Source organism: Penicillium cosmopolitanum (genome assembly GCF_028827165.1).
Source record: "Penicillium cosmopolitanum strain IBT 29677 chromosome Unknown utg000012l:1.0-3308103.0:1.0-3310761.0, whole genome shotgun sequence".
Classification (NCBI taxonomy): domain Eukaryota; kingdom Fungi; phylum Ascomycota; class Eurotiomycetes; order Eurotiales; family Aspergillaceae; genus Penicillium; species Penicillium cosmopolitanum.
The window spans coordinates 2058326-2081511 of record NW_026622682.1 but is presented as its reverse complement, the minus strand read 5'-3'; the positions used below and the strand labels follow the sequence as shown (position 1 = coordinate 2081511).

Genomic DNA, 23186 nt, shown 5'->3' with positions numbered 1-23186 from the left:
TTATTTCGGTAAAAAAGACCGATATATCGCGGGCATCACCACCCCATTAAGCAATCTCGTTATTTTTAGTTCGATACGCTTGTTTCAGCGCTCGAAAAGGAGACCCATCAAGTGGTTGAATAAGGTGGGTTGTATGAGGCGGGCAGACGTATGGGATAATATTGTAGAAGTCACAAATATCCAAAAATTCGTAGGTGAGATGACTGCCATGTCCATCCATGATCAAAAGGCGGGGCTCTTTTGTACTTTTTCCTAGGCGATGGCTCGTATTTTCGGCAAAAAAGTGCAGCCAATCGATTGCCAGTAGATCATTCGAATATCCAGAATCCGAAACAGCGATTCGTGTCTCCTCAGAGAGTTTTCCGCCATCATACCATCTGACTAGATGGGCCTTCCCCGGAGCAACAAAATATGGCTCCATAACCCAACCATCGGCTGCAACGCATTCAATTCCGGTAACCAATTGGCCTCTTTCAAATGAATGGGTTCTGGTACGGTGTTTATTGGCTGAAATAACGTTTTGAGGCCTGCCCTGGCCAAGCAGAAAGCCAGTTTCGTCAAAATTGTATATATTCTTGGACGGAATGCGCTTGATAAATGGCTCTAAACGGTCATACCATGCCGTCAAAACACCAATATCCTCAGCAAGGATACGCTTTTGATCCGCAGGCTTCTGTTGCACCCAAAAAAGGTCTTCCGGTAGGTGTTGAGCCACAAAATCGTACACCCAATCTTTTGCAAGTGGACGTGCGTCTGAATTGGCCCTGCGTAGTAATGCATTTGCCGATATAGCCACCATTTTAGCCGTAGGTGGTACATGTAGGTTATCAAGGCACCTAATCCAGCGTACCAATGAGGCTATTTGATCCTCATTTAGGCGGGTGTAGGTCATTTGACGAGTACTACGAGACTTTCGACCGGCAAAGCGTGCCCGCAATCGGCCAACGGGAACCTCATATTCACGCGCCAATGCAGCGAAGTTAGGCTTTTTGGAGGTTCTAGCAACTGAGCAAGCAGTCAAAATACGCCGTTCAACATCTGAATAGGGTTTATCCATAGTGGTGGTAGTTGTAGGTAGTAAAATAGGGGCAAAAGCTTTGTTGACAAGCGAACTCCGTTGACCGCCGGTTGACCAAGACCCCGCGGGGTCTTGGTCAACCTTAGGTTTCAGGCACCGGAGGTCCGCCGCTAAAAGGTGACAATTATGTTGAATATAGAGGATTCTAGTATCGTTAGTTTAGGCTCCTCTGCTTCTGGTATCAACGTCGTTAGTACTACGGCTAATTTAAGGGTACCCTATACTAGAAGGACTCTGGCTCGCTTAGGGGTAGTTCTGTTTCTGAACGGATTATTATTATAAAAGAATATATGGTAAATCTGGCCGGTAAGCTAGATATCCGTCTAGTTTATAGCCTCTTTTGTCTGAGATAATATAGCGGCTAGGTACAGAGCTCTAAACATATCGATAGTGCCTGTGGCCGTATATTTCTAGGCTAGGATCGAAGTTTAGGGATTAGTTAGATCTGAATCCGCTGCGGACTTTAAGTAGAAGCCTTCTAGCTTTATCTACTTATATTGTACTACTGTCTTTTTATCTATAATAATCCAGATAAATTTATCTAATTATTGGACGAACTCTATCCGGACATTACACAGGGCTATATTATCGAAGAGATAGCTAGTCTGTATTCTAATCGTTACTGGGTAGTAGATTCTGGAGACCTTCTACAGGGTCAGCTGTATATAGTATAATGTTTCTAGATATTTTGATGTATAGCCCGGACTGTTTCGCTTTATAGACAGTGACTAGCAGAGCGACGATATCGCTAATACAAAATATCTTTATGTTACGATCCTGCTTACCTAAAGACTATCCGATTGCTGGCTAAAAATAGCCGTAAAGAATATAATTTACTAGCACTAGAAACTATAGTATACTATAAGCCTTGACGATTAGTAAAGAGTCTATAGGGATCTGCTGGGTACAGGGTTGAGACTTAGTTTCTAGATCCTAAGAGAATTACTGACTAATTTCTTCGGCGGTCCTGATTATAATAGAGACGAGGATCTAGAGGTTGGAGAGCCGGATATATAAGGCCAGGATCTGCTATCTGACTGCCGTATAGGTGATTTTTAGTTGCTTAGGGACTACTTTCTGAGTAAATAATTTCTACTTAGCACGGACGTATTTGTCTATATAAGAATCCTGATTCGGCGCTAGAATTACCCCTTTATTATTGCTGGGTACCCAGACTTATAGAACGCGGTACTCCTCTGGTATATCCTTGTACTATGTTAAGCTCTGGATCTGGTTGTAGTTCGCAAGCTTCCGGTTAAAACTGATCGGAGATACGTCTGAGCCTTTCTCTTATAGCGCCTTGAGTTGTGCATCGAGTTGATGGACCCTGTTCCGCTCCCTTATGGGTATCTCGTCTAGGCTTTCGTCGTCTGATATCTTGGCTGATCAAGTTCGGATACGTAAAGACGGCAAGGAAAAGATAGAGCAGAGGCTGAGAGTCGAATCCAGTTCGAACAGGACAAAAGCACAGATTCCAGACACACTCACAGATTCTGAACACACTTACAGATTCTGAACACACTTACAGATTCTGAACACACTTACAGATTCTGAACACACTTACAGATTCCGGACTGTGAGTGAGAAGGAGGTAAGGTGATGGTGAAGTGAGTTGTCTCCAGACACGCGACGAGCGAGGGCGTTTGTGGGAGGTGAAGTTTGACCGAGGTAGGAGTTTGGCGATGGTGAGGTCGAATGAGGTGGTTCAAAAGTGCGAGGGTTCGACGGAAGTAGAATGAAGTAGGTATGGATAGAAGAGTATGAAGGTTGAGGTTTGATGGTCTGGTCGAGGAGGTAGGGTAAGATAGACGAGGGAGAGTTGGTGAATGCGTGCGGATCACACAATTCGCATGAACTGGAGCCTGGAGAGGACTAACAACAAACAAACAGCAATACAAAAGCCACGATAGGCAGATACAGAGTAGGGAAATACATAACCAAACGCAATCAGGCAAGTCCTCCAAGCGATTACTGATTAAGGTATTCCTCAATCTTCTCATCAGCTCCCACCATATTCCTTTCATGAACCCATTCGTCATGCTCTGGCCCTGCACCGACTACAGCAGCGGACCGTTCGGAGATGGGAGCCCAAATTCGCGACATGCTGTCGAGACTGGATGAGAATGCTCTGTTTGTGCCGGATTAGCAAAAAGTAAGAAGGGCCATCGCTCCATACTCAGCATTTCGCCCTTTCCCCTTTCTTGACCGTTTCTTCCAACCTTCGTGTTTCCATACACGCTCGCTCCTCACCATCGTTCTTCTGACCTGCGTTATTCAGTCTCGTTTCGCTGTTTCTTCCGACCATCGTGATTCCTTGCACGTGAGCTCCTCGCCCCGCGTGTTATCGTTCTTCTGACCTTTACGACTCCGAATGATTTTCTGTCGTTTCTTTTTAAGGTCCAATGGCTAGCTTTAGTTATTAAATATCATTACTTAATTTCATTGTTCAACTCATACGTACTATGTATCATGTCTCGTAACATCTAAACTTGAGGCTGCGTACAGCACCTGACCGGCCTTCCAATTTCGTTTTCTACGAGCAACGTCATACCTCCTCGTAGCATGATCTGTTCCGAGTCCTCCATCAGATGGAAGATGAAGAGCGCCCGGCGATAGATATATACGATGGAGGGAATCCTCACGCTATATCTAGTATCTAGCTAATGACAAACGGCGTGCAATCGGTGCAATCGCCGGTGAAAGTGGGCATTCATACTACTAGTACAATGCAGACTTTTCATGAATATACCTACCTAGTCATACATATAGTAAGTAGTATAGGTTACGGACGATCAACATATTGATTCTAGTGAATAGCCATGTATTAGCATATAAGACCTCGACTATTGATTAATATACTAGTATTCAAGAAAAGCCCTAGTAATATTAAAATGAGTTCTCAATGTATTATTTCGCATAAAATCAAGACGCTAATGCGGTGGAGAAAATCATCAAAGTGCCTGCTTGCTGGGTAAACTATGAATATCATTAAAGAAGCCTGAATATCACGACTTTGATTTGGGATGGCGAATCATGCAATAGAGCTGCAGGAATTGAGTTAGCAAAAAAAGGAAAGATTACGCGAATTATTCACACACCTTGCAGATATCCCCGTCATCAGCGCACTCAATTTCCTTGACGAGCTCAAATCCCATCTTCTCATATATTGTCACATTTGGATAACCTTTCGAACTCTCCAAATAGCAAGGAACCTCCTCCCGATCCGCCTTCTCCATAACGCTTTCCATAAGTCGCTTGCCCACGCCCATCCCGCGGGCTTCGGAGCTGACGCCGACCATATTACAGAAGTAATACCCGCGCGCATCCGTCCAAAGAGCCTCATGAGCTTCATTTTGAACTTGTTTCCAGATCCAGTAGCGGGAAATGTTTAGCCCGCCACGACCTCCGAAACGCACGTTGTTCAAGAACTGGCGAAAGGATAGAAGACATTCTTGGGCCCAGACAGACCAGGTTTGTGGTGCCGATGCGGACTGAGGTGAGTACCACCAGCCGACTCCGACGACGGTTCCCGGTGTAAGTTGGACCTCCCGATCGGTCTTTTGGTCGTTCATGGGGTGAGTCACTCTGGCTACCGAGATGGGACAGTTGCAGTTGATTCCATACTCAAAGTGCGCTGCCAAGGAAGCTGCATTTCGCTGTATATTGAACTATGCAAGCGAATTGTTAGTATAAGTTCAAGGGCAATAATCCATGATGCTTATAGAAAAAAGGGCCACACCTGCGAAGGATCGTTAAATGCCCATCGGAAATAAGGGTCATCCGCGAATGCCTTTTGCACACAGTATACAGCACCCGCGATGTCTGACTTGGCTAGTGGAACGATCTCGATTGCCATGATCAATTCGCTTGTATTGAGTCTCACTCTCGCCACTACAGTGTTCGAAATAGACCGGCGGAGATTCAGAGATCAGGTTTAAAAAACCGAATACTGTTTCTACTGACTCGTCGTATAGGTTGGGACAGTGATATGGTATAATAGTGTGAATGGAGTCGGAGTGGATAAAGAGAGAAATCCGCCATCTAAGGAGATTGGGTGTGGCTTATGCCCACTGATCGATAGGAACCAAAGAGAGAGGAAGAGGAGCTAGGGAGGATAGTAAGAATGTATGGTCTATAGGTTTGTTGTGAGGGGTTGAGACTCTGGAAAGTAGGAATGAGGTGAAGTGAAGTTATTTCTACAGCTGTCTAAGGGGAGAAGGCTCGACCTCATATAGGACGCCCACTCATACTCCACTGCTGTTTATCTGAGCTCTTATCATTTCGGCGTGTTGACCATGCGCCCCTAGCCTGAATAGGCAGCTCCACCCGGATGATATTTGGCCAACGGTAGTTTTACACAGCATTATGCAGTGTAATCTACAGATTTCAATGTCCGACAATAGCCGGATATCCTGGATCTTGTGATGCAGAGACTGCGCTGATAGCGCAAGATGTACATACAATGCAGTGAGAGCATCTCGGCGGCTTTCATGAGCCCCCGCTCTGTATCACTGAAACGCGGGGGCTCGGTGGTCGTGGTTCACGAGGGCCGCTAAACGACGTGGGGAGGCTATTCTAGATTAAGCAGGTTGTCGCGGGAAATCAACACTATTGGCTGCCGAGCTGATTAAAGCGGGCCACACGATGCAGTCTTATCGACAGTGGGAGATCTCCATGAAGATTTGGAGCAGTATTTTTTGAATTGAAGGTCGAGTAGCGAGTGAATTATGGAGATCGATAAGATTAGTTCGTGGTTCCTGTCCACATAGCGTGTAGCTTATTTCAATCCTAGTTGTTATTGACAGGGGCTTGCTTAGTGGAGCTTCGATGAGGTCCTAGCGGAGTAATGTCCGCAGGTTCGGTTACAGGAGCGAGCGTACCGATCGGCTCTAAATAAATGAATTTGCATGCAAGGCAGAAATATAAATTCTCAATAGATTTTTCATATCATTCTACGCGGTTCACATAGTGGGGGTGGCCGTTTTATAAGCCCTAGGAACTGTATCTATACCTTTCGAACCCAAGGGCACGATGAACCTCGCCCGTGACCTTGGAACCTCGGAAAGAGGGCGCAGAGGAGTAGTAGAGTTGGGCCTGGAGCGTGGACTTGTCAATGGGAGTGGGAAGTGCGAGCTTGAAAGAGACTCCGATGATACTTGACAAGGAGCTTTGCCGTATCTTTGTCTATTGTACCACATTTTTCACCACAGAGTATTCTAAACAGCCGATATTCAAGCCCATTTTCCAAGCACAGACATCAACACAAGACCAGATATCAAAGACACACCACCAGTCAACGCTTTTCCCAATTTCGCATTGAGCATCTCACCTCCCTCGATAATCCACTCCCGAGCCAGCATATCTACCACGCCGACCCAAACCAGAATTCCAGCAGAGAGGGCATCCAACGTCCCCAACACAATAAGATTACTCTTCTCATTCCCATTCCAAGAATGCAAGACGCCAAGTCCAATCGCCATTCCAATCGGCGTGATCAGAGAAAACGCAGCTGCCATCAACGCCTTGGATGGGAAGATGGCCCCCGGCAGCGTGGCAATCCGAGCACCCAGCGCGAGACCTTCGAAGAATTGGTGGAACACAATCACCACCAGGAGAGTTTTATAAAATGAATCACCGGCAACGACCAAGGTCAGACCAATAAGGATACTGTGGAAGAGAATACCAGCTTCCATGACGAGGACGGAGAACTTGGTTGCGGGTTTTGTGGGATCCTCGCCGTGCGAGTGGCCGAGATGCGCGATTGTGGGATGTTGGGTGGATTGCGATCCGTCTTTGCGGGACTCGGATTCCTCTTGGCACCCGGTGCCATCTATACAAGGTGCAGAGCCTTTTCTGGAACGGGCTACCATGACGCGATGACCGAAGTACTCGAGTAAAAAGGCGAGGAATATTCCAACCATGACGATGGCAGAGGTTGTTCCCTCGTAGTCCAGCTCGCCGAGGCAGTCATTGGTGAACATGAGAGTGGCATGGGTATAAAGCTAGCAATTGTAAGTTTAGGTAAAACCTTGAATCAAGGGATTGACTGTAGAGAACTTACATGAATGAATGCCGTTGAAATGATGATGCCGGTTCCGAACTGCTTGATGATAGTCATGACAACCGAGTTCACGGATGCAAATGGCAGCTTGACCAGTAGTATCGGAGCAAATACTCCGATCGCACTTGTAACCAGCACCACGAACAATGTACCAATTCGCAGTGGCATTTCATAGTCTCTCGTTTGTACCCCACAGGACGATGACGACCCTTCCGATTCGCCTGCGCCAACGCAGTGCCTAGATTGAGAACGAAATTAGCGTAGATCGGACCCAATCGAGGATGATAGACTCACTCCACGCCGGCATGGAAATGGCAATTGGTCGAGGATTCTGTATCTGTCGCCTCTTCTTCACTCTCGTGAGCGTGATCGTGTGTTTCTTCTTCGCCGACGAGAACGTCTTCACCACCCGAGTCTAGACAGTATCTGAGGGGTAAAATGTCAGCAAATATTCCCCGAGCACATCAATGGAGGTCATCATACGTTTGACTGCCATGTGAATGGCAACCTGTATAAGATGCAGGAATTCCGGTTGTTGGTGTGGCGGTTACTGAAACCAGCACTTCGTCTCCCGCCGAGTCAATACAGTAGCTGCTCAAGATATTAGTGGATAGATTCACCGAGAGGCAGCAGGACAAATACTAACACATCATCTCCATGAGCATGGCAGCCCGTTATCATCGAAGAATCGCCGGTTGTCGTCGCGGTTGCGGCATATGCGCGGGCAATCGCGAAGGATATGACGATCGACTTGAAAATCTGCATCGCAATGGATCTTCAAGCAGTTGGAAATGAAACGAAAATAGGATATCAGATCCTGGACCGCTTTTCAAGAAGCCTTACTCTGTAGCAGGCTCAAAGACGGATCTAGGACGCTGAAAATGTGCGATTTGTCGACTTCCTATAAAGATTCCAACCTGCCACCGGGGGTCGCTTAGAAGCTGACAATCGCCAAGCAAGACAGACTCTTTCCTGACCACAGCCAAGAGCACCAAATGAGCCATTTACCTCGTAGAGAACCGCTTTCAGAGTGTTTTGTCTTCTTCCAAGGTCCTCGCCAAGCATCTCTTGGCGGCCTCCGCTCCTCTTGGTACTTGGCATCGGCAAGAAGTTGTGTGCCTGGCAGTGCGAAATTGGTCGTGCGGACAAGCTTCCCTCAAGGTACTCTCTTGGCATCATCAGTGTCTAATCAGAGGGACCTTCGGTTGTGCGATTCGGTTTGGTGGTGGGCGGTTGCCAAGGATTCGATGTGGCAGCGGCGAAATCAACAAGCATTGGGGTTTCATTTGGAGGACCTTCGCAGCAGGTCACCGGGATGATGGGAGATATTCGCCGAGACAATGCGCAAAAGCTATAAATTGGAGATTATGAGCTATCGGCGTTGAAGCTGCAAAAGCATCGGGAGACCATCGAAGAGTGCCAGATGGAATGCCAGGACTGCACAGAGGTGTAAGATTCCTCCTCTCCCATCTTGCGTATGAATGAGGTGTCGGATGAAGCTGCGCTCGCTATAATTGCGCGCCTGGGTAGAATTGCGATGGGAAGTTGTTGCGCATCACGAAACCCCAATCCGACTGGGTTTCGTTGTCACCAATGGCGTGCAGCTGCAAAGGAGAGTACATCTGTGAAGGGAAGAGAAATAAAATCACACACGCAGAGATGGAAACAACTTGGTGCTATGTGATGAACCGAGACAAAAATGGAATTTGCGATTGAGGTTATGATTGTGTTTGTGGTGGCGTGAAGTGTAAGAACATTCTCCGCAGGCGATGTTGAGATTATGGAGGTCAGTGGGTGACCTCCGCATCTGAGCATCATGGTGGCTATCTTAGCTTCATCTTTGCTGATGGGAGTATGCAAACAAAAACATCACTTCCATAGTACGGATATTAATACTAGGGCAGGAGCGAGGTCAAAAGGGTAAACCAGTCTCGGCCTTCTAACACCTCGCCAGTGGTGCAGTTGGGTAGCTCCCACACTGCCGGCCTAATCTGGAGAACGCTCCAGAGAAGGCACTGGTTGGTGCATAGCTACGTCTGGGCTATGCAGATGAGGTCACAGATGGGTGGGTGGGAACCTGTGACCAGCCTACCGTCAGCGACGGAGTTGGAGCTGGGGGAATGAGCTTTAGCTCTCCTTTCTTTTTCTTTTTTTGCAGGATTGGTTTAACTGATAAATTCCTACTTGATTGTTCTTTCAAACTATACTATTTCATGAATAGTTGGTGGATTATCCTTATATCAAGTTGTGATGCTTGGGGTGGGTTGTTGAAGTTGCCCAATTTGAGACATCACGAACATCGCCCAGTCACAGCCCCACTTTTTCCCTGTTACGTGGGGTCGAGGGTTCGAGCCGCCCACCTGCTAATATGAAATTAATTTTCTTTTTTTCACAAATGATTAGATTTTAGTTAACTGAAAGCTTATTCATGTTCTACAAAGATAATCAAGTCAATGAACCAAAAAATACACAAGTTCGGGGTTCATCTTCCATTTTTCTGGATACTCCCGTGCACGACTCATGATGTCTGCGCAGTCCTATCACTATCCTTTTTCACTGTATTCGCACCCCGTGTGCACAATAATTCACAGGCCTAGAGCCGGAGATTTCGGGCTGCTTTATGAAGAGATATTTCGTGCAAATAGGCGTTCATTGGGTCAACCGAAGCATCGTAACTCAGCAGACATGAAACGCTTACTAGTATTCAACATTCAGGAGTAGTCTACCCAATCATTAAAAAGCAAGTCAAGTGGCATATTTCCCATAAAATCAAGAGACACCTCATTCATGAACATGCGTAGGTCATTGCCAGTGTCATCATTCATGTTGACCTGGCCATCTTCACCAAAAATAAGATTATTTTCACTTAATGGGTCCGTGAGCTCCGGTATTTGCTGTGCGATATCGTTGAAGAGTGGCATATGCACCTCTGAGCTTGCGTTTGCGTTATTTTGGAGGGAATATCTTGAGAATCGAGAGCCAAATTTAACGCCGGGAGCGATTCGAATCTAGTGCAAATTCGATCGAGCATTTCGAGGCAGCGTCTGGCCGAGACGCTCCTCTTTGCTAGTTGTCGAAAGCAGTCTCGAGCCTCAAAGACCGAATGATGCCACAACGGTAGCTCTTGGCTTGATTGATATTGTGTGTCTTTGCCGAGAAACAATACCAAAATCACCAGCGTCGCCTGGAGCAAGCAGTATGTTGCGTACCATACCATGTGGTAAGATGCATTTTCGTAGGTCCTCCAAAATGTCGCGATATCGTGCACACTCTCCATAGCCACGTCCAAGCATTTTTCTTCGGCATTAAATCTCGTCGGAAGGTAGCTGTGATACTTTTGACTGCCGCGCCAGAGTAGAATTCGAAGATTCTGCTCCTTCCATCGAAGAACTGAACGTGGTGCGAGGAACCAAGGTGGAGCTCCTGCTAAAGTGAAGTAGCTCGGCAGTGCCTTTCGCCAATTTGTCAAATCTCGTTCAAGTAATTCGGCGAGTCGGTACTCTATCCTAGAGCCAGCGGTTTTTGCCAAGAGGTACTCGCGGTATATAGTGTCTCCAATTCGGGAAAGCTTGGCTTGGGAAATTATCACGGAATAAATCGTCGGGTAGTCCACTTCTTCCGGTACGGGGGACTCAAGCGAGAGGCCCTAAAATCGTAAGCGAGGGGTTATCGTCTCTTGTGAAGGGTTCATACTTGGTCATCAATATTGCGAGGGAGACTAATATCGATAAATCCATCTGTCATAGTTGGCGGTCGGCCAGTTGTGATATTGAATCCACTTTCGAAGCAGTACATAGTCCAAAAGAGTTGTCGCCTTCGCTCGTGGCCAATGGTGTTTTGAGCACCGGTCGCCTCGCGATGTAATCCAATTCCGAGAGCAAGCCGGTAAGCAAGGCCAATGTAGTTGTACCCGGTGTTCGTTCGGTCTTTCTTCTGTAGATAGTTTCCGAGAAGCAGAAAGGCTTGAACAGTCTCGACGCTACCTGATTCCAGCATCTGAAGGGATAGCCCTGTCCGGGCTGCGTTGTAGAACTCCGATGTTTCCGGATATTCGGACTCTGTGTTCGAGGAACAGAATTGGCCAATGGCAAGAACCAAATAGTAGGTGACTCTCCATGGAGGGGAGAATTTGCTTTGTGAAGTGACCCTCTCCCTGAACGTCTTCTCGTGTAAGACAGGGTAGTGAATATGATAAAACTCAAAATAAGCATCCATGAGATTGCTTGTCACGTAGGAAATGATAAGATCTGGAGGGTCTCTGGTAGGCCTAGCTTGGTGAAACTTTCTGGATCCCTTGTGTTGCTGCAGTTTCATCGTTTCGGTCATGGAAGAATCTATCTCTTCCAAAAGTCGTGAACCAGAACTACTTCCTGTGAAATATTAATCGCCGGATCAAAGTAATCATTGACTTCAAGAACATATCGCGTATCCACTAACCAAAGTACCCCGCTTCGGTGGCCGAAAGAGTGGCCATGCCATCCGTGGGGGAAAGTGATCCTTCCTTCCACTCATAACTATCCGGGGTAACTTCACTGTCCTTATCAAATTGATGGCTGGAGTCAAAGGCATCGACACGCTCTTCCAGCGCAGATTCGTTGCTTCGTTCCGCTAGCGCAGCTTCGATGTTCACATCGGGATTAAGCGACTGAAGGAGTGATCGGAGCTGAGTACACCGATACTCAGCCGCATCGAGATTTCTTCGCGTCAAGGGGGTTCGATCCGGGGGACCCTCAAAACTACAGGTCTTCCCGGTCTTTTCGCAGAACGAACAAGGGTTGTTCTCACGAGAATGTAGGCATCGGCTCTTGCGCTTTTGACAGTTTGTACATGCTCGCGCTGCAGGTGCAAGGGTATTCTTCTTCCCAGACCGCCGCATGATACAAGGAACTATATAATTTCCGAGGTCTCTAGTATGAAATCACGCGAAAGCATGTCATTCGGAGCTTGAAGACAATGTTGTCGGGTATTTCGTCATTCGATGCGGGATGTCGGAGCATAGCCGACCGACGCCGGATTCTACCCCAACATTCACATTTGCCGCGGGTACGGTACGGCAATTTAAGCCAGTCCGAATACAACTTTTTCGAGATGCATGTTCTACCTCTTGAGATGATAATTAATTCGAGTAAATAAGGAGTATGCTCGATTCTATCAGCCTTGATTTTGATTGAATGTCGATTAGAATGTACTCCAGACAAAGTCGAGAGAGAAAATGTGCAATATCACCCAACTATTTACAGTGAAATGGCTCCTCCGTCAACAACAATATCTGCCCCATTGATATATGAAGCACTCGCACTGCTAAGAAAGACGACTGCACCGGTGACTTCCGATGGGCTACCCATTCGACCCATAGGATTGCGCTGGGACCAAATTTCTCGATGAGAAGCGATGCCGTCACCTTCATTCAGAATAGTATCCATATACCCAGGACTCACACTATTAACGCGAATGCCATATCGGGCCCATTCAGTAGCAAGGGAGCTTTTCAGCATTAAAAGAGCTGATTTGCTCACATTATATGCGACTTGTGGTTGAGGAAAGTTAACACGGTGAGCGGAGATGCTTGCGATAAACGTGATTGAGCCTCCGGAGCCTTGCTTGACCATGTGTCGAGCTGCTGCCTGGGCGCAGATAAATGCACCTGTAGTGTTTATATCCAGCATCTTTCGCCATTCGGATATAGGCATCTCAAGTGACTCAACAACACCAACAATGCCAGCAAATGAGACCAGAATATCCACTGAGCCTAGGACACGGGATGTTTCTTCTACCGCTGAATTGACGGCTTCTTCGTCTGTAATGTCCAGCTTTTGGTATTTGATTTTGGCTTCGGGGAATTTAGTTTGCAGTTGAGCGATCTCCTTCTCTGAATTTGCGGGGTTGATATCGAATATCATAAGTCCCTGAAGACCATGCTCGAGAAGGGCATTACATGCTTGAAGACCAAGAGTGCCGGCACCACCAGTGATAATTGCATTTCCTCGGACAGAAAATCGCTTCTCGGCACCAACAGCGGGGTCGCTTTCTATCGTCGATGGAGGAGCGGGGGTCATAGATGAGGCACTACCATCACTGAAAACCATCGACGGAACAACACGAGAAGTGAGTTCTTCTCGACTAGGTAAGACCGTCATATTGCGGTTTTTGGCTGCAGAGTCGTATGACGAGGATCGAATAGTAAAGGCTGGAATGGGAGCAGCAGAGGTGTGTCAGAATGGAGAGGTCAGAGGGCTGTGGCGAAAGGCTAAATACCCAGCCACTGGGTCGTTCGAATCATGCATAACGGTATCGGCGGATAGAAACCTTGGAAGAAGCCGTCGGTCAGTAGCAATCCGAACCTTGGAAGTAGCATTATATTTCACCTGGATGTCCTAGCTTTTGGTTAACTAATACACACGGAGAACTCCACTTATATCGGGGCACTGCCGACCGAAGAGTTCTCGATTAGCTAGCAACATCAAGTTTCAACCCTCAAAGACTCCATAGCAATTGGTTTAAATTGTAATTTTCAGAAGAAAAAAAAGCTTCCCTCATTTATTTAGATGTTATCAAGTTGCACAAGTACTTCACTAAGAAAAACACTTCTTTATCTACTCGCATTTATCTATAGTCTATGTATTCTATGACTGCTCTTTTAGGTGACCATTCAAGGCAAAACATACCCCCCATCAATAAGCACGTCACTGCCAGTCATATAGGTAGACGCATCACTTGCCAAATAGAGGTACAAGCCCTTGATTTCCTTCGTATGACCTTGTCGCCCCAGAGACGACATGCGGTATGCTTCATTAATGCAACCAGGACTAGCACCCATCTTGGTATCAAAGAATCCGGGAGAGACAATGTTCACACGTGCAAATTCCCTCCATTCGCGAGCAAGGGATTTTCCAAAGTGGGTAACAAAGGCCTTGGTGGCATTGTAAACAGGTTGATCAACGGGGACGTTGACAATTTTAGCACTCATGCTGGATGTGAGGATGAGATTTCCGAAGCCCTGGCGTTTGAAAACCTCACCCACGAACTTAGAGCAGTAGACGATGCCGTCGACTGGAGATAGTTAGAAACTTATTTTGACTCATAAGACGAAGTTTGCTCACCATTGACCGTCATCTGCTTGTGATATTCTTCCAGGGTTTGCTCCAGAATGGGCTTTGAGATTGCCATTCCTGTTCAAAAGTGTCAGAATATATTTAATATCACTTTATGCGTCTCAGAAGCTCACCAGCATTAGCGACGAAGACGTCAATTTTTCCAAAGGCCTTCACGACTTGAGTGATATTCTTCTGCACAGAATCGGCATTCGAGACATCGACCTTGTATGCCTGAGTTTTGATGCTGTGGGAAGTCGCCAGCTCTTGTGCCTTTTTAATGGCAGCATCATTCCTATGATTCTTGTTAGAAAAGCTCCATTGCTAGATTCTGTGCAAACTTACGAATTGTACCAAAAGGCGACATCAGCGCCAGCCTCTGCCATAGCCTCAGCAACGGCCAGACCGATCCCATCCGCTGCACCATTGACGACTACCACCTTGCCCTTCAAGCTGAGTTGCTCGAAAACATTGGTAGGCGTGTCAGGGAAAGGACGAGGGAATCCCTCGCGGACTTGGCCGCAATCCTGAGAGCTCATAGACATGTTAGGCGGCTGTAATGGGGTATGAGATGAATTGGGATTCGGGTCTGGATGAATGCCGCTCCTGATCTCTCGGAGTCTGGGGTATTAAAGCAACAGCTCGCAGAGTCGGGTGACAAAAGCCCGCTTCGGCGCGGTGTCGCCCGACACATGATGATGTAGCGTCGTGTTACCCCACGCCCCACAAACTAATCTAGAAAGTGCCCAGGTGTCCCCGGTTTCGCTCGATCTGAAAATAGATCGGATTTCTTCTTGTTCGAGGTCAGTGCTATTATATTACTTAAACATCTGGATTGACATGTCTATATATTTCAAGTTGCAGCACCACCTGGGCAGCAACACATTCCAAGGTTTATCTCTACGATTAGCATGGCACCGGGCGGGGAAGCACCTGGGCACTTTCACATTTAACCGACATGGGTCGGTTGGAATAGATTTCCATGGTTTATCAATTTATGAAGAAGCTGTCTATAGGAAATCATCAATAAATTTACCAATGCCGTGCAGAGCCCCTCCTTCTTGAATGGTGAAACTTTGAATATTGAAAGGGCTGTTGACCCGAATCGCAGATCGCAGATCGCAGCCGGCAATTAGCCGAGGTCGGAATTTTGTTGGAGCTAGGGGACAGAGATCTAGATGGTTGCTTTCAATTTAGAATATAAGCCAATGGATATAAACATTTTTTGGAGACCAATCAGCAACTTGAAATATATTGCCACTTTATAAAGATCTATACTATAAAAGAACCCCAGTCTATAACGCCATAAACATGCCACGTCTAGTTCATCATTCCATAAAGTGCAAGCTTATGCAGCAGCACAGTGGCCACCGTCAACACGGAGATCGGCACCAGTCATCCACGCGCTGGCATCGGTAAGCATGTAGATGGTAGGCCCCTTGAAGTCCTCTGGGGCGCCCAGGCGACCGAGCAAAGCTCCGCGCATCCAGGTCTCCTCAACCTCGGGCTTCTCCTTCAGAAGGGCGTCGGTCATAGCAGTGCGGATATACTGATTGGGTCATTAGCATTAGAAATAATTTTCAGGTTATGGAGAGACTTACTCCGGCGGACAGAGTATTGACGCGGATGTTGTGCTGGCCCCATTCCTGAGCGACCGATCGGCACATCTGGTGGACAGCGGCCTTGGAGGAGTTGTAGGCGGTGCAAGTAAGACCCTAAGATGAAGAGGAATAGTTAAAACCTTGATTCAAAGGTAGACAGTTTTTTTCTTTGGAATACTCACGCGATTGGCGATCTGGCCGGACATGGAGGCAATCATCACAATGCTACCGGGAGCCTTCTGCTCAACGAGAATGCGGGAGAAGTGCTTGGCGGGGATGAACGTTCCAAGGACACTAGAACAGTTATGATTAGTATTTTGATTCGAGCAATTTCATCGACGTCTTCATGGTCGCCTTACTTGACATCAAGCATCTTGCGATATCCTTCAACGGGGTAGTCGAGAGCAGGGACCATCTGTTGAATACCGGCGCATGTGATGAGACCGCGCATGGGCATGTTGCGCTGCGAAGCTTGCGCGGCGATATTTTCGAGGGTCTCCCTGGTCGAGGCCTCATCTGTGATGTCGCACTTGGTGTAGGTCGCCTTCAGACCGCGAGAGGTGGCCAGCTTCTGAACAGCAACCCACTCCTCGGGGCTGGGCTCAGAGAGAAGATCCAGACAAGCAACATCACCACCAGCCTCGAGGACAGCAGTGGTCAGGGTCATGCCGAGTCCACGACCACCTCCAGTGATGACGACTGTGCGACCGCGGAGGGAGAAGAGTTCATTGGTGGGCGCAAACGCGGCCGGAGTCTCGTTGGACTCTGGCACGACTGCTGGGAGTGTGTGGTCGAGGGTGGTGTTAGAGATAGAGGGAGCCATGGTGGAAGGTTAGATTGGAGGAAGAAACTTTGAAAGGTGCCAATTGCTATGCTTTGGGAATGTCCACTTCATATAAGGGAGTTTCCTTGCTGTAATGCAACAACAAAGCACCCACAGCTGGCCATGGTGCAGTGTGGTTATACATTGCCCAACTAGGGAAGTTTTGCGTTGAGAACCACAGTGGAACGGTTTCTAAAGCAATCGATTTGCCTAAACTCCAATTTCCAGACTCCTTCCCAGAGTCCGACAAATCATGCCGATTATGGCTGGCACCAGCCCGACCGAGAGTGGGTTTTCTGGAAGTGCATATGGTTACCCTTTGTGGAAATTCATGGGGTTGCTCAAGGGGCGCTGGGCATGGGGTAAAGAATGGAGAAGGCGGGCTGGGGCATAAGACTGCGAAACAGAGGCGAGATAACCAGGAGGCAAGAAATCGACGAGGCGTACGAGCCCCACATTTCGAGCAAATCATAGCCTGGAGAGCGGCGTTTGCGGTGCTTAAATATACCAAATCTGGAAACATTTTCAACTAGCTCGGGCGACGAGGTCACTTGTGGGGGGAGACTCGGTTCGGCCCACCGATATCTTTTCATCGGAATAGTAGATACGTGAGGGATGCCGAGTTTTGCTCGTGTGTCAAAATTAAGCTACAGGGTTTGGGAGCTAAAGGTCTGAAGAGGAATGATGGGGATAATGGGGGCTTTTAGCTCGAAGGAAAGAGTTGGCGCAGGGGATCTTTAAACTTCGTGATATCTGATCTGCAAGGATTGCGACTAACACACGGGAAACCGCAGGACCAAGCCTACTCGATGCGGTATTTTTGTGCCAGAATTCTTCCTGCACACCCCGCAATCCCGGACGTCGCCCGCTTTTCAGACCCGGATTATTACGATTCCGGGGCACGCGTTCTTCTGATTCCCCGGTCCCCAGCTACGCCATGGATTCCTGGAACCTTGAATGGCGCCACCGATTCGGTCGTCTCAAACGTGGGTGACACTTCAGGGTCGTTTTATAAAAGGAGCCAGAGCCCCACAACATTGGACTTAGACAAAGTGCTTGTTTACTTTCACATCATCTAGAACTTCTCACTGCGGCTTTTCGTTAGTGCAGTTTTTCCCTTAAAGAAAATTTCAATTCTTGAACGGTGCCATGACATTCCTCACCGGACGAGAGTTGGCATGGGCCATCACGGCCACTGCTGGCAGTGGTTTCCTGTATGTGCTTCTTCCTTTCGTGTTCGACTGATATCCCTTGCTGATCGCCACAGGCTTTTTGGCTATGATCAGGGTGTGATGTCAGGTCTTCTGACTGGTGATGCCTTTGTTGCAAGGTTCCCTGAGATCAATACAACTAAGACTGGACATGGTAGCTCTGCGCTACAAGGGACAGTGTAAGTGGACGCAAACCATCAACCGCGAGGCCGAAAGCTCACAATCCCTTCCTGTATAGCGTTGCTATCTATGAAATAGTGAGTCAATCGAAGCAAGAATTCTTCTTTCTATATTCTGATTGAATAGGGTTGCTTCCTAGGTGCTATAATCTCCTTGTTTGTCGGCGAAATGCTTGGTCGACGCAAGTGTATCATGGCTGGATGTGCTATTCTCAGCATTGGCGCTGCTTTGCAATGTAGTGCATATGGAATCCCCCAACTGATTGTCGGTCGTGTCGTCGCTGGAGTTGGCAATGGTCTCAACACAAGCACAATCCGTGAGTTTTTTTGGTTGTTTCAGAGATCGTTTTCGGAACCGACTGACGATCATCCCTTTTCTAGCTGTCTGGCACTCGGAGTTGAGTAAAGCAGCGAGCCGTGGCAAAGGAGTACGTCGCTTATCAAATGAAATAAAAGGGAACGCACTGACAATCTACATAGCTGGCTATTGAATTGGCTATCAACATCTTTGGTGTCATGCTCTCGTACTGGGTCGGTGAGTAAAGTTCAATCCCAACTCTAACATGCATTATACTTACGTCTGTCAGACTACGGTTTCTCGTATAACTCTAGCGAGGCACAGTTCCGCGTTCCCATTGCAATCCAGATTGCTTTCGCTGTCCTTACATTTATCGGTGTTGTCTTCCTTCCGGAATCTCCTCGATGGGTACGTCAAAGGGTGCTTGAATTCACAGCATATAGACTAACCGTCATTTAGCTCATTAAACATGGAAAAGAAGATGAGGCTCGCCACATTATTTGGTCCCTGCAGGACAACGCACGCGAAATTGATGAACACGATACCGTCGTCAGTGTTGATGTCAGAGATATCTCACAAGCTATCCGCGAAGAAACTGAGGCTTCAGCCGAAGGGTCTTTCAAGTTGCTCTTCAAGGATGGTCCGCAACGTTTCTTTACACGAACTCTTCTGGGTATGGGTGGACAGATGATGCAGCAGGTATCGGGCATCAACCTTATCACTTATGTGGGTAACCAAATACATCTGATTATCTTTACTTTTGCTAATTCAAGAACAGTACGCAACCGTCATCTTTGAGGAGTCCGTAGGAATGGACCACAACACCGCCCTCCTCTTGGCAGGTTTCAACGGTGTGGCTTACTTCTTCTCTTCCTGAGTACCCATCTGGGTCATTGACCGGTAAGATCAAGTCTATTTGCTAGCCCGGGAATAAATACTAAAATAATACAGTCTTGGTCGTCGCAAACTCATGATGTTTGCCGTCATTGGGCAGGGATGCTGCATGGCTATTTTGGCTGGTACTGTCTGGGATGGAACCCATTCCTCTGGTTTGGTGGCCACGGTTATGCTGTTTATGTTCAATTTCTTCTTTGCAGTCGGTCTTCTAGCCATTCCTTGGCTCTGTAAGTTTTTTCGACGCCTTCTTATATTCTTTAGAGCCATGCTAATATTCCTCACAGTGCCTGCGGAATACGCACCCCTTGCCATCCGAACCCGCTCGGCATCCTTGGCCACTGCTACCAACTGTACGAAATTAAAGTCAGATCGTGAATTGTTATTGATGCTAACATAATAAACAGGGATCTTTACTTTCCTGGTTGTGGAAATCACCCCCGTCTCAATTTCAAACATAGGTTATCGGACCTATATCTACTTTGCCGGTATGCGCCCCTCAATCGGGGTCCTTGGATTTCTTTCTTTTCGCAGCTTGCTAACACGAAATCAGTTTTCAACTTCTGCTTCTTTCCTTTGATCTACTTCTTCTACCCCGAAACACGACACCTCACACTGGAGCAGATCGACCACCTCTTCACTGGCGAAAAGGTCAAGCTTTACTGGCAATCTTCTATGGGAGTGGCCGGAGATGCAGAGACGCGCATTGCTCACGAGAAAGATGCCGTTCCTCACGGTAAAGATCCCGAAAGCGTAGGGGCCCAGCATTTTGAATAGATTTATGCTTCATTGGAGGATCACGTTGCAAGCTAGCAAGGCTGGAGCAAATTATTTTATTTTCAACGAATTTTGTTATTTTCCCGGCCTCGGGAACGCTATGTAAATTATCGAGCACTATGTAAAATTTTATACAAGGACGCAACTTCTCTCTTAACCAACCTTGGGACAGAGTAGTATCACTTCTCGACATAGGAAAAACTGGCCCTGACGATCATCTCGCTTCTTGCCGAGTTCCTGGTCAACTATTGCCGTATGACGAGTTCCGCCCTTTCTCGGGGATACCCCAGAAACCTGACTCCACGCCGCTCCACGCCACCAAACTCCTCGGGAGGCCGACCAACGGCAAGCCAGCCGGTGGGACCGACTGAGCGCTTAAAAGTTCTCCTTTCGGCAAGTGGCTTTTATGTAGTCCTTCCATCCCCACGTCGTACAGACCCTCCATCCCAACCCCCAGATTCTGCAGTGGCGGCCTTTGACCAGCGAGATGACAAGCACAATCTTCAATATTCTCTCGGCAGACATGGATACCGACAAGAGCCATCCACCCTCATTGTCGCAGGAACATAGACAAGATGCGAGGCAACTTGAGCCTAAGAAACGCACCCGAACTGGCTGTCTCAACTGCAGTCGTCGTCGACGAAAATGTGACGAAGAAAGGCCGACTTGCACTGGCTGTAAGCGCCGAGGTGATGAGTGCCAATGGCGCCTGCTGGGCTCATTTCGCGATTCCAACATCAAAATACTGGAATCCAATCACCCCTCGATGAGCCAGGGCGGCGCTGTGAGCAAAAACAAGCGCCAAAGTAAATTCAAGATCTTGAATGCTGTGCCTGGTCAGCATCGCACTAGGGGGGGCCAAACGTCCGATCGAAGAAAGCCCCGACCTATCGGGGCGAAAGAGCCCCTCTATCTCGCCTTCAAAGACGACCGCCAATGTCGATATGCCAATGGATGCGGCGACAGAAGTCCAGTCAAATATCCCTACTGCTTCTGGATATGCGGATCGACCTTCCAATTTGACTGATATTGGTCCTCCCTTATCACCCCCACTGACCGGCAATACCTCGTCCCATACGTCGCACGGTCCTAGTCACAATTCCCCCCACTGTGAGGCCATTGGGCGGGGTGCAAGTCATGTACACCAGCATGGATCAACCAGCCAAGAGCAATATCCGGCCAATCTGCATGTTGACTTTCAGCCTCAACTACCGGATCATGCTTCGCCTCACGCCTATTTGAACTCCAGTCCTGGATATGCCATCGATGACCTTGCTACACTGAGGAATCTCAACGGTGCTCAATTCCATTCTTCCGTGGAGGGCTCATATCAAACTGTGCCATCCCCTTTGTTTGATCATAGTGTCTTCTCCGACCCAGCTGATTTCGCAAATGATGTCTTTCTTCCGGGGTCGGCCTACGAGGCCCTTCACACGGCGCTACGAAACCGCCAGTTATGGACTGCTAGACCGGATGTTCCAAGACGGGCCAGCTCACAGGGGTCTATCTCTCATGTCAATACGCCGTCAGGCCGGAGCGATAACTCTTTCAGTCAATCTACGCGACAGCCTCAGCGCTCTAGCGCAGGTCGATATTTTGACTTGTCTCCAGAGCGAGAACACGTATTGTGGCAGAATTATCTGAATGAAATCTGCTCATGGGTAAGTTCTTTGCTCTTAGTTCAGCAAATATTCGTTGGCTAACAGTAATAGCTCGATATGTTCGACAATAATCGGCATTTTGCCTCCACGTTTCCCCAGATGGCAAAGACATCGCCGCATTTGCGATACTCAATTCTAGCTCTGTCGGCGCGACAGTTGGAGAGAGAGCAAAACGAAAAGTCTCAATCAGAGAGCTTATCTTTGTATCAAGAGGCTATCCATCTTCTATTCCCTGAGCTAGAAAGCAAGAGTACACCTGTGATTGCTTCTTGCGTTATTCTCTGCGTTTTGGAAATGTTGTCCTGCAACCCAAAGGAGTGGCGACGCCATTTGGATGGATGTGCTTATCTGATTCAGGCCGCGGGTATCAATGGCTTCTCCGGGAATGAAGAGCAGGCCCTTTTCTGGTGTTTTGCAAGAATGGACGTCTGCGGTGGTCTCATCTCTGAGGAAGATACCATCATTCCAATTCACAACTGGAGGCCCAGAGATATGAGCTGCTCCGAGGCATCGCGTTTGTTTCTTTCTTCCAACAAGACAAATTTTGACACATATGCCAATTACACTGTCTATCTATGTGCAGAAACACTCAGCGTTCTCTTCGGGTCATCATCCAAAGCCCCGCATCCCTGCACATCGTGTCAGTCGTTTCCTGAAGAGGATGGAAACTCTTACGTCCACCGCTGGGGAGATTTGTTCACACATGTGGAACAATGGTATGAGAATCGGCCCAGCCAGATGAAGTCTATCTTCACTGTTTCAACCCCCAGCCAAGCTTCACGGGACAAGCCTTTTCCAACGGTGCTATATGGAAATGGAGCTGCCAGTACGTTGACCATCCTTGAACTCTTTTGGCTCTTGAAACTAATCATATTGAACAATCGCCAGTTTCCGGAAATCAGCTGTATCATGTCAGTGCCTTACTATTACTCCAACAAAGACCGAAGACGATAGTCCTTTCGAAAAAGCCGGTATGGTTTAAAACGTCCCAAAATATTTCTTTATATGAACATCCGCTAACAAAGTCTTAGAAATCTGTCCTTTGGCATGCTCGCCAAATTTGCGCTATCTCTGCTTCAAATTCTCACCAGTAAGTTTTTTCCTTTTTGTTTCTTTGTTTCTTGAAAAAATTAAATTATCAAAATACTGATCGTTTCCTACTTCAGTGGATGCTGGACCAATGCGCTGCAACCCCTCTGGATAGCCGGAAAGGTCATGTCGCATTACTCCGAGCATGAAGCTATAGTTGAGACGTTGGTCCGAATTGAGCGTGAGACTGGATGGGCGACGACATGGCGAGTTGAGGATCTGAAAGAGTTCTGGGGCGACTACGATAACGAAGATGAATGCGATGTCGATATGGATTAAGGGATATGAGTACTATGAATTATGAGCGAAACGGATATAGATTTTCTATCCTCAATATAGAACCGCGAGGTTTATTCCTTCGATATTCTTTCGGATTCCAAGCTAAATAAATGGTCTTTCTCTGTAACACTCTGCTTGTACGAT

The 23186-nt window shown here is 47.5% G+C and overlaps 10 protein-coding genes across 10 annotated transcripts; 2 read left to right on the top strand and 8 right to left on the bottom strand.

The window, feature by feature from the left end:
• Window positions 1–3046: 3046 nt before the first annotated feature.
• Window positions 3047–3383, bottom strand: N7509_013517 (uncharacterized protein; the record flags this gene model as incomplete). The annotated part of the gene is made up of 2 exons (XM_056638154.1): window positions 3047–3191; window positions 3316–3383. 2 exons carry the CDS (start codon window positions 3381–3383, stop codon window positions 3047–3049), a joined length of 213 nt encoding a protein of 70 aa, XP_056481661.1.
• A 700-nt stretch (window positions 3384–4083) lies between these two features.
• N7509_013516 (GNAT family N-acetyltransferase) lies at window positions 4084–4934 on the bottom strand (the record flags this gene model as incomplete). Its single annotated transcript, XM_056638153.1, has 3 exons — window positions 4084–4122; window positions 4177–4746; window positions 4818–4934. 3 exons carry the CDS (start codon window positions 4932–4934, stop codon window positions 4084–4086), a joined length of 726 nt encoding a protein of 241 aa, XP_056481660.1.
• A 1375-nt stretch (window positions 4935–6309) lies between these two features.
• On the bottom strand, window positions 6310–7904 carry zrfC (putative ZIP Zinc transporter; the record flags this gene model as incomplete). Its single annotated transcript, XM_056638152.1, has 5 exons — window positions 6310–7080; window positions 7140–7377; window positions 7434–7565; window positions 7623–7730; window positions 7786–7904. The coding sequence occupies 5 exons, from the start codon at window positions 7902–7904 to the stop codon at window positions 6310–6312; spliced, it is 1368 nt and encodes a 455-aa protein (XP_056481659.1).
• A 1946-nt stretch (window positions 7905–9850) lies between these two features.
• N7509_013514 (fungal specific transcription factor domain-containing protein) lies at window positions 9851–11453 on the bottom strand (the record flags this gene model as incomplete). Its single annotated transcript, XM_056638151.1, has 3 exons — window positions 9851–10147; window positions 10315–10785; window positions 10833–11453. The coding sequence occupies 3 exons, from the start codon at window positions 11451–11453 to the stop codon at window positions 9851–9853; spliced, it is 1389 nt and encodes a 462-aa protein (XP_056481658.1).
• Window positions 11454–11571: 118 nt separating this feature from the next.
• Window positions 11572–12015, bottom strand: N7509_013513 (Zn(II)2Cys6 transcription factor domain-containing protein; the record flags this gene model as incomplete). Its single annotated transcript, XM_056638150.1, has 1 exon — window positions 11572–12015. The coding sequence occupies one exon, from the start codon at window positions 12013–12015 to the stop codon at window positions 11572–11574; it is 444 nt and encodes a 147-aa protein (XP_056481657.1).
• A 358-nt stretch (window positions 12016–12373) lies between these two features.
• On the bottom strand, window positions 12374–13276 carry N7509_013512 (oxidoreductase; the record flags this gene model as incomplete). Its single annotated transcript, XM_056638149.1, has 1 exon — window positions 12374–13276. The coding sequence occupies one exon, from the start codon at window positions 13274–13276 to the stop codon at window positions 12374–12376; it is 903 nt and encodes a 300-aa protein (XP_056481656.1).
• A 512-nt stretch (window positions 13277–13788) lies between these two features.
• N7509_013511 (short-chain dehydrogenase) lies at window positions 13789–14775 on the bottom strand (the record flags this gene model as incomplete). Its single annotated transcript, XM_056638148.1, has 4 exons — window positions 13789–14189; window positions 14240–14308; window positions 14365–14525; window positions 14576–14775. The coding sequence occupies 4 exons, from the start codon at window positions 14773–14775 to the stop codon at window positions 13789–13791; spliced, it is 831 nt and encodes a 276-aa protein (XP_056481655.1).
• Window positions 14776–15578: 803 nt separating this feature from the next.
• N7509_013510 (oxidoreductase, short chain dehydrogenase/reductase family) lies at window positions 15579–16654 on the bottom strand (the record flags this gene model as incomplete). Its single annotated transcript, XM_056638147.1, has 4 exons — window positions 15579–15779; window positions 15832–15945; window positions 16014–16125; window positions 16191–16654. 4 exons carry the CDS (start codon window positions 16652–16654, stop codon window positions 15579–15581), a joined length of 891 nt encoding a protein of 296 aa, XP_056481654.1.
• Window positions 16655–17803: 1149 nt separating this feature from the next.
• N7509_013509 (uncharacterized protein) lies at window positions 17804–20013 on the top strand (the record flags this gene model as incomplete). The annotated part of the gene is made up of 14 exons (XM_056638146.1): window positions 17804–17868; window positions 17922–18044; window positions 18104–18122; window positions 18172–18361; window positions 18426–18472; window positions 18525–18579; window positions 18632–18750; window positions 18802–19068; window positions 19121–19193; window positions 19221–19242; window positions 19294–19466; window positions 19524–19589; window positions 19644–19724; window positions 19790–20013. 14 exons carry the CDS (start codon window positions 17804–17806, stop codon window positions 20011–20013), a joined length of 1524 nt encoding a protein of 507 aa, XP_056481653.1.
• Window positions 20014–20500: 487 nt separating this feature from the next.
• On the top strand, window positions 20501–23042 carry N7509_013508 (Zn(II)2Cys6 transcription factor; the record flags this gene model as incomplete). The annotated part of the gene is given in 6 exon segments (XM_056638145.1): window positions 20501–20849; window positions 20866–21674; window positions 21726–22500; window positions 22563–22645; window positions 22706–22764; window positions 22841–23042. The coding sequence occupies 6 exon segments, from the start codon at window positions 20501–20503 to the stop codon at window positions 23040–23042; spliced, it is 2277 nt and encodes a 758-aa protein (XP_056481652.1).
• Window positions 23043–23186: the final 144 nt, after the last annotated feature.